The 10080-nt window shown below is 45.0% G+C and overlaps 1 protein-coding gene across 1 annotated transcript in view; it reads right to left on the bottom strand.

Moving 5' to 3' along the window:
- Nucleotides 1-10074, bottom strand: part of CRYM (crystallin mu) — an 18027-nt gene extending 7953 nt beyond the window's left edge. Inside the window, exons 1-4 of the mRNA XM_008057959.1 lie at nucleotides 9833-10074; nucleotides 9171-9324; nucleotides 7269-7331; nucleotides 1627-1728 (exon numbers count right to left, since the gene is read on the bottom strand). Of these exons, the coding sequence (XP_008056150.1) occupies nucleotides 1627-1728; nucleotides 7269-7331; nucleotides 9171-9324; nucleotides 9833-10002 (489 nt within the window). The 5' untranslated portion in view covers nucleotides 10003-10074. The remainder of the gene's footprint in view (nucleotides 1-1626; nucleotides 1729-7268; nucleotides 7332-9170; nucleotides 9325-9832) is intronic.
- Nucleotides 10075-10080: the final 6 nt, after the last annotated feature.

Raw genomic sequence — 10080 nt, 5'->3', positions numbered from 1 at the left:
CCCCCCCCCCGCCCCCTGCAGCCTCAACCTGCTGGGCTCCGGCAATCCTTCCGCCTCAGCCTTCCAAGTAGCAGGAACTACAGGTGAGCGCTGCCACACCCGGCTAATTTTTTGATTTATTGTAGAGATGAGGTCTCACCAAATTGGCCAGAAGGGTCTCAAACCCGCGGGCTCAGGCAATCCACTCACCTCAGCCTCCCAAAGCGCTGGGATTACAGGCTGAGCCACAGAGCCCGGCTGCTTTTTTTCTTTTTCTAAGAGACAGTGTCTCACTTTGTCACCCAGTCTAGGGTACAGTGGCACAATCATAGCTCACTGCAGCCTCAAATTCCTAGGCTCAAACAGTTCTCCTGCTTCAGTCTCCTAAATAACTAGGACTACAGGTGCACACCACCACACCCAACTAATATATCTTTTATTTTTTGTAAAGGTGGGGTCTCGCTACATTGCCCAGACTGGTCTCAAACTCCTGACTTTAAGTGATCCTCCTGCCTCAGTCTCACAAAGTGCTGAGATTACAGGTGACTGGTTCAATTTCACCCTTCTTGATAGGAAGTTATACAAATATGCAAAATTTAGAGACTCTGGAAAAGTGATGATGTTAGAATATTCAGTGAGAAGACAGGATATGCAAACCTGCATATCTAACATGATTAAAACTATGTCATAGCCAGGCGCAATGGTTCATGCCTGTAATCCCAGCACTTTGGGAGGCTGAGGCAAAAGGACTGCCTGAGTTCAAAGGTTTGAGACCAGTCTGGGTAACTTGGTGAGACCTAATCTCTACAATAAATAAAAAATTAGCCAGGCGTGGTGGCGCATGCCTGTGGTTTCAATTATTTGGAAGGCCGAGGTGGAAGGATTGCCTAAGCCTAGCAGGTCTAGGCTATGGTAGCTGTGAGTGTGCCACTGCACTCCAGCCTCGGCGAAAACGTGAGACTCCAACTCAAAAAAACAAAACAAAACAAAAACAAAAAAACCATGTTATCAAAAGTTGATGAGGGAAAGCTGGAATATATTAACCGCCTATCTGTGAAAACAGATAAAAGGACAAGGTTCTTGTTTTATCCCTTATAGTCTATATTTCCTAAAGCAGAGGTATTATTTTTATCATAAAAATCATACCTTAAATCTATTCAACTCCTCTCATACACAGACATAAAATAAAATAAAAACATCAGACCCTTGCAGTGGGAAGTGTGAGCAACAATAGGGGAAAGCTAGACCAGTGTGTAGACAGCAAAAGGAGGCTGCTGTGGCCTCATCCCCAGGTCCTTGATCCATTACCTTGAATACTTAAAAATGCCCAGATTTTCCTAAGAAAATCACAGAGAAGGGCTAGGAGGATATATAAATGCATATAATGGATATAACTGAATTCTTTAGTTGAGTGGGCTTGCTGCACCCTCAGGCCTGTGCCCTGTAAACTGAGAAACTTGAAGAGGTGATCGGATCTTCCCCTGACTCTTTATGTCCATCAGGGCTTCTGGGGGAGTCACTAATGTAAAAGGATGGTCTGGATCAGACTTTGTCTAATTAATTCAGAACAGCCTGTGTGGCAGTGAAGGAGTGTACACAGAGGTCACCAGTCTCTCCCTTCTCTCCTGACCCCATCGCTGGACTTACCTCCTTAAAGGAAAACTGCTCTGTGAAGACTTCATAATGGCTGTAGGCCTGGACCCCAGCCCCAAGGATGCACAGCACTTCACTGTGGGGAGGTTTCAAAAACTGAGAGAGAGAAATGAGGTAGAAAAGGTTGAGGGAGACGCTAGCAGCCAGGTTAAAAACAAATATGGTTTGAACGTCAAGTGACTTCTGCCTTATCAAGTCAGTTCTCTATTACCATCAAGATTTCATTTTGTGGTTCAGTTTCCTTATTTTGTAGAGTGGGCAGGGAAGGAAGTAGCCTTCATTGAAACCAATGCTTTAACCTCATGATCTCATGTTAAGTCTAAACAACAGCCTATGACTCCTCTTGTTATTTTCCTCTTACCGATGAGGTGACAGGTTCAGAGACCTTAAGTCACTTGCTCAGGTTCCTTCAACAATTCAACAAAGGGCACAGAGGGGCTCCAAAAACCACATCTTCCATATTCCAAAGCCCCTTTTCTTTCTTCTGTTCCACCCCATCTCAGATATGTGTCGAGCCACATTCACTTCTCAGAGCCCTGAGCTGCTTCTAAAAGCTACCTGGAATCCATGAGCCTTTGCTTCCCAGGATTCTCAGCTATATTTGCTGGGCCTACTGTTTATTCATCCTTTCACAGCCTCTGTCTTCCTTTAAAGATGAATGTAGAGCTGGTATCTGTGGCTCCCAAGGGTGTGTGTATGTCTGTGTTTAACAGCACGATTCTGTGATCAACTCTTATGATGTCACCTTTCCAATAAAGCCTCTCTGACCCTCTTGATAGAATGTACCATGCCATAGCACTTATTTATTTATAGATTTATTTTCCTATGCTGGTCTTGAAGCCTCACAAAAGCAGAGGCAGTTTTGTTTGCACAGAATTGGTACATACCTACTATGACCGACAAGAAGTAGAGCTGGGTTTATCAACCTTGGTACTACTGGCATTTGGGCTAGATAATTCTTTGTTGGGGAAAGGGGATGTCCTATGCATTACAAGATATTTAACAGCATCCATGATCTCTGGCCATTTGAAGGTAGAAATGCCTCCCCCTGTCCCCAAGTTGTGGCAACCAAAAATGTCTCCAGACATTGCTAAATGTCTCTGGGGCAGGTGACAAAATCATGCTCAGTTGAGAACTACTGGCATAGAGAAAAGATATCACTTTGCCCCAGACCATATGTCTTAAATAAGACCCTTTCTTCTGCCTTTTCTCTACCTCATTTAGTAAAATTTGAGTTCCTTAGACATGTTCTTTTTCACAGTGCTACTTACTGAAGTTCTGGAGTGCAAAAATGACAAGTCTTATGTAAAACTTCTTCTTTATTAATTACTAGCAGAAAGTCATCTCTGAAATATTACAAGTTAATCATATGTCCTGCAGCTATATTCTGTGCCATAAAATATAGCACAACATAGTTCAAAGACCCTGATTTGAAACATTTTCTAAATGACAATATCCGTAAGACTAGCAATTTTATGCTCCTGTCTAATAAAGAGAATTAGGTGAGTTTTCCTCAACTGTTACCATTTTTTTTTCTGTTCTCAAGTAATACGAATCTATTCTTGGAAGTGTATTTGAGCTTTAGAAATTGTCACAGAGTCTTTCCAACCTTCAGTCTCCTAAACTAAATTTACTGTGCTGATTGGTTGCCTTACTTGATAATTTGTTGCTCTGGTAAGAATGTTAAAATTAACACCTCCTTTCTTTTTTTTTGAGTTGGAGTCTCACTCTGTCGCCCAGACTGGAGTGCAGCGGCCGCTCCCAGCCACTGTAGACTCGACCTGCTGGATTCCGGCGATTCTTCTGCCTCAGTCTTCCGAGTAGCCGGAATTACAGGCATGTGCCTGGCTGATTTTTTTTTTGATTTATTGTAGAGATGAGGTCTTGCTGCCCAGGCGGGTCTCGAACCCGTGGGCTCAGGCAATCCACTCACCTCAGCCTCCCAAAGGCGCAGGATTACAGGCTGAGCCACCAAGCCTGGCTAACACCTCCTTTCTTAAATGGTATAAGTATTTATAAGATTTATTAAGTCATAATAGGATTAGTGGCACTTTAGTCTTTTTCTATAAGCTTGCAGGTAATTAAGAACATGTATATCAATCTGCTAGGGTTTCTTATTTAAACAAGAGTTTGAAAGTCTGTTTCATTTGCATTTGTCAAGGCCTTGAAGGGTCTGGCCCTCCCACCTGTTCAGCCCCCTCTCATGCCATGTTCCCCTGTAATTCTTGTCCTCCAACCACACTTGCCCTCCTTGCAGTTTCCCAAGCACATGTGCTTCTTTTACTACAGGGTCTTTGCACATGTTCTTTCCTCTGTCTAGAATATTCCTTCCTTATTCTCCTCCCAAAAAACTCCTACTGTTCTTCAAATCACAGCACAAATATCCTTTACAGAAGCAAAGTTTTCCCAAATTCCACAGACTAGATCAAGATCCCCCATCTTACATGATCATAGCACTTGTCAGGGTTGTAGTTTTTAAATTTATTGGTATGATCTTTGGATTACTATCTTGTCTCGCCCCCAAGATCCTGCACTCCATGATGGCAGGCACTATATCTGGGTTTGCTCAATGTTCTTTGCCCCATGCTGAACAAAGGGCCTGAGACCTGGTGGATACTCAAATATTTGTTGAGTAAATGTATATCAGGGATAAATCTTATTATATATTGTCTACTTGAGAAAACATGTCAGAGTCCTCAACTAAGGTTATGTAAAACTCAAAGAAGTTATTGCGTCCACCAGATCCTAGCACTTTCTAAAATTTTTTTTTTTTTTTTTGAGTTGGAATCTCACTCTGTCACCCAGACTGGAGTGCAGTGGCTGCTCCTGGCCACCGCAGCCTCAACCTGCTGGGCTCTGGCGATCCTTCCGCCCCAGCCTTCCAAGTAGCTGGAACCACAGGCGCGCACTACCACGCCCGGCTAATTTTTTGATGTACTGTAGAGATGAGGTCTCGCCAAGTTGCCCAGGCGGGTCTCGAACCCGTGGGCTCAGGCTATTCACTCACCTCAGCCTCCCAAAGGTGCGGGATTACAGGCTGAGCCACCGAGCCTGGCTTTTTTTTTTTTGAGTTGAAGTCTGTCACCTAGGCTAGAGTACAGTGGCACGCTCCCAGCCCCTGCAGCCTTGACCTGCTGGGCTCGGGCGATCCTTCCGCCTCAGCCTTCCAAGTAGCCAGAATTACTAGTGCGTGTTACGATGCCCAGTTAATTTTTTGATTTATTGTAGAGACGAGGTCTCATCATGTTGCCCAGGCTGGTCTGGAACCCGTGGGCTCAGGCAATCCTCTTACTTTGGCCTCCCAAAGTGCTGGGATTATAGGCTTGAACAACTACGCCCAGCCCTTTCTATACTTTTCATCCTTCCCCCCCAAAAATCCTAAGTGGAAGAGATGTGGTGGACCAAAAAAAAAAAAAAAAATTATACTTCAACAAGGTAAAAAGTAAATTAGGCCTTTTGATTCTTATTGAAATAGCCCATAGACCATGCAGCCCCAAAAGAACCCATAGGTACCTGGTTGTATGACTTCAAGAAACTCTAGTTTCCATTTCCTTCTGCAAAAATGAGGCCAGTAATACTTGCTCTGCTTTCCTCACAGAAACGCAAAATCCTGACAACAGGTTGGAAATCATTTTGAAAAAGACCAAAGTCCTTTACAAATGACAGGCAGTAACAAAAGACTCATTCTATTTCTAAACTGCCAGCAAACATAGCAAGGAGTCCTTTGATTATTTTGATCTGAGTTGGGTAGGATATAATTAAAAACCAGTTCATCAAGGTGGGTACCATAGTCTACTCCCCTGATATACAATTACCAGATTAATCCTTACATTCTTTCCCCCATCATATATCTAGAAAATTTTAATGTATAATCTGAGCATCTGACCTCTGCTGCACCACACTTTTCCCGGGTTTCCATATTTCTCTTATGCTTTGGAAAATCAATGTCCCAAGACCTTGTTCTCCATTTGACCTGAAAAGATTCCAGACTCCAGCTGTTCCCACGAACACCCTGTTTTCTAAGTCTCCTCTTCTTAACTCTTAACCTCTAAAAATACTGTTTTTCTCGTAGGATACATTGTTTAGGGACATCATCACTCCATCACTTGGTGTTCCTCCTGCCTGGAGTGCTACTCCACATTTTTGTGCGATTCACTCTCTCACTGATGTCAAACTTTTTTTTTTTTTTGAGTTGGAGTCTCACTCTGTCACCCAGACTGGAGTGCAGTGGCCGCTCCTGGCCACCGCAGCATCGACTTGCTGGGCTCCAGCGATCCTTCCACCTCAGCCTTCCAAGTAGCTGGAACTACAGGCACATACTACCACACCTGACTAATTTTTGATTTATTGTAGAGATGAGGTCTCGCCAAGTTGCCCAGGCGGGTTATGAACCCGCGAGCTCAGGCAATCCACTCACCTCGGCCTCCCAAAGCACTGGGATTACAGGCTGAGCCACTGAACCCAGCTTTGCTTTCAATCTTTTTTTTTTTTTTTTGAGTTGGAGTCTCACTCTGTCACCCAGACTGGAGTGCAGTGGCGACTTCCGGCCACCGCAGCCTCGACCTGCTGGGCTCCGGTGATCCTTCCGCCTCAGCCTTCCAAGTAGCCAGAATTACAGGCATGCGCTACCATGCCCGGCTGATTTTTTAAAAATTTATTGTAGAGATGAGGTCTCGCTGCCCAGGCGGGTCTCGAACCCGCGGGCTCAGGCAATCCACTCACCTCAGCCTCCCAAAGGCACGGAATTACAGGCTGAACCACCGAGCGTGGCTTACTTTCAATCTTTACTCAAATGTCATCTCAGTGATGTCTTTCCTGGATAATTCAAAATACCACACCCTCTCATAGTTTCATTTCTGACATACTACGTGTTTTTTTGTTGACTTTATTTTTTAAGCAAACTCTAAATACATTGTTAATAATCATGTAATAACTAATTACATATGTATCAATATTACTCATTGTTATTTAGCACCTTATTACGCTCAAAGGAGTTTGTTGGGTTTTTTTTTTTTTTAAAGCAAATCACACTGTTTCACTTTTTATCTTATTGTCCACCTCTCCCATGTATGCCATTCTGTTTTATTCATTGCTGTATTCCCAACATTTAGGACAGTGCCTGACACATGATAGGAACTCAGTCAATGCTAGTCAAATTAATACATCTTGGATCTGTTCAGTTTGCTTCTGCCTGTCATGCAATACTAGCTCTGGCCCATGGGGGGCAACTATACTGTCTTACCAAGAGCAGTATGGTACAGGGACAAGAAGCCAGTGCTAGAAGTGGGAGTGGCCAAGTTTAAACTGTTTGCTCTATCATTTATTAGCTGTGTTATCCTGGGCAGCTCACATAATCTCTCTGAGCCATGATTACTATACCTGGCAAATGGAGATAATCATATCTAATTTGCAAGGCTGATTCAAAGATCGAGAATTAGGTACCTGGTCATACACATTAAATGGTAGCTAGTAATTTTGTAAGTTATTGTGCTCACCTGATAGTATCTGGTATACAGAGTTCTAGTTCTGTCCAATGCAAGCTCCCCAAATAAGCTTCTCCCTTAGTCTTCTCAAGATAGAGAGACTCAACCCCACTACCAGCTCACCTCAATAGTATAGGCAACCATTAATCTTACCTTGGTGGCAATGGCAGATACTGCAGCTGTTCTCTTTGCAGTTATGACATTACCGTCCATGACCTTGGAGGAAAGGAGAGACAGTGAGCAGAAGTTACCCCATTCACCACTTAAACTGGGAGGAACAGCTCTAAAAGAGCCGCACTCGGAAGTTTTACAGTCTCACATTGTGATCATGGGCTTGGTGTCAGACCTGGATCCAATTCCTCCACTTAAGAGACATACAACATTGAATACTCATTTTAATCTCTAAATGCTGGCTTCCTCATCTGTAAAAATAAAGATAATGCCAACAATTCAGAGGGTTATTGTGAAGAGTAAATGCAATGGCATATCTGGAGACATCTAGCACAAGGCGAGCCCTTAGGAATTGCCCATTTTCTTTTCTTGTTCTGAAATTCTCAAAACACTATATTAAGAGGGGACTTAAGGGATAAGATTGTCATTTAACATCTGGACAAGGGCCGTGCAATTCTCCCTCAGTGATTCTCACCTCTTTCTGCACATGTGGGAAGCTTTGTGAAGGTACAGATGTCCAGATATCAACCACCCATAAATTAGCTTAATCTGAATCTCTAGGTGTGGGAGCCAAACACCCTTGTTTTCAAAAGCTCCCAGGTGATTTTGATGCACACTGAGGGTTAACAATTTTATGCCTGGCTGATTACAACCACCCTTTGCAGTGTTCTTTATTTATAACTTATTCATTTCAGTTGTCTCTCAAAAGGTAGGCGACAGTATTCTCATTTCACAGATGAGGAACTTAAATCACCTAGCTGCTGAGCAGACTCAGCTGTCACCTAGTTTCAGAAGGCCAAGTCCTACTTTCCTGGGGAACCACTGTTAGGAGGTAGTATGAATGCCATCTCCTTTGGACGATTACAAGATGGGAAGAGCCAGATACTCATCTCAGAGAAGTAATGAATAGCCAGGTTCCTTGGGGAGTCAGTAATTCAGGGGAAGGATGATTTTTAGAGCCAGCTTGAAGCATACAGACCACGAGCATTCACAGACAGACCTAGGAGTGATCTGGGCCTTTCACTAACCAGCTAGGTGACCTCAAGCAAAGTGGCTCCACTAACCTGAGCCTCAGGGACCTCAACAAAAATTCGGGGGAGGTGGTAAGTCCCACTGAGGAAATTGTCAAATCTGAATGTGATCAGTATCTCTTGCTTGGTACATAATAAGCACTCAATAAGTGGCAGTTAAAAAGGTGGAGCACGGTCTTGGAGCATAATACAGGCCATGGACCTCAAGCAGCTTTGAAGTCCAGACGTACTACTTATTAGCTACAGAAACCTGGGTAAGTTGGGCATAGTTGCTCTATGACTCAGTTTCTTCATTCGTAAAGTGGGAGTAATACTATTACCTACTTCAGAGTGGTTTTAAGTATTAAGAGGGTTAATATACATGAAGTGTTTAGAATAGTGCCTGACATAAAAAGTGCTCAGTAAATGTAAGTGACTAAGATTAGATGTTAAAACAGGTCATTGTGTACCCCTCAGCCTCAGAAAAGACTCCCAGAGATTACAGAACACCCTTTCTCTTCCATGTTGACAAGCATTCAGTAAATAAGTGTTCCCTTAGCTACTGGGTTAGTTTAAGCTGCAGGCTGGGGGTAACTGAGTATGCAAGAATAGACATATGCAAGAATGATGAGATATTTCTACACTATCCTATGCCTGAAGCAGCAGTGGGCGCCAGTGCTGCATTAGGCATCTCAGGCAGTCCTAGAAACAGATACGTGATCACAGACAGCCTTCACTGTTACTGGTATTTAGTCAGTCAATTATAAGGGGCACATGTGGTAACAATCAAGACACCCCTGCTCATGGAGAACTAGCTTGAGTCTTGCTCCGGGTCCAAGGGCCCCACTCCACCCTAGGATATGGAGTTGCTCACCGCCAGCAGGGTGCCATTGCTCGGCTCAAAGAGTAGCACAGTAGCCTGGTGGGAGGGGGTGGTGGAGGCGGTGCTGTGGCCCTCGTAGAAGGTGACCAATTTGGTGGTCAGGGCATCTTCTGCGGCACTGTAGGCGGGCATGACCCCCAGGAAGCTACAAAGAAAGAGGGAGCAGCTACAACGTCTTCTAATCAATACTCCAGTGAAGTCCCCACGTACCTTCCTTCCTCTTTCTTCTGTCACTGCCCCGCTGACCCTCTCTGGTTCCACATTCCTCTGTCCTCCCCTTGGTATGCAGAGTATGTGCAAGAGTCTGGCTCTGGATCAGAAAACCACCCCCCAGCTCCGTCACTTATATTAGCTGTGTAAGCTTGGGAAAGTCACTTAACCTCTCTGAGTCAGTTTTTCACCAGTACCATAGCGTCAGCATCTATCTCTGCGGAGAAGAGTGGGTTCAATGAAACAAGCTAACACCTGTAAAGCGCCCACTTAGTGCAGTGAGCAGCGCCTATTAAGTGGCAGCTGTCAGCAATGAGCAATGATTCAGCGAGTCCCCTTCCCTTCTCCCACCACTTCCTCTTCGGATCCCCCTCTCAGTCCTCCTTTCCACTTTCTCCTGCCCCTGGCCTCGGCCTCGGCCTCGGCCTCCCTCACTCACTCACCCCCTGTGCTTGGCCACCGGCACCACGGTGCGCACGGGCTGCATGACCCCTCCGTCGGGGCCGCTGGAGAAGTTGGCCAGGGCCGTCTCCAGAGGCGGGATGAGGAGGCTGGAGCTGCGGAGGTGGTCCTGGACATCGGCCGCGCTCAGGAACGCTGGCGCCCGGCTCATCTCGCCGCCTGCCTCCCAAGCTCTGCCCAGGCACAGCAACCCACGTTCCGCCGGCTGCGCCCTATATGAGCGCGCCCG

The sequence above is a fragment of the Carlito syrichta genome, unplaced genomic scaffold (genome assembly GCF_000164805.1).
Source record: "Carlito syrichta isolate Samal-C Ts95f unplaced genomic scaffold, Tarsius_syrichta-2.0.1 Scaffold303175, whole genome shotgun sequence".
NCBI classification, from domain to species: Eukaryota; Metazoa; Chordata; class Mammalia; order Primates; family Tarsiidae; genus Carlito; species Carlito syrichta.
Note: the sequence above shows the minus strand (reverse complement) of the source record. Positions and strands in the feature narration are given on the sequence as shown.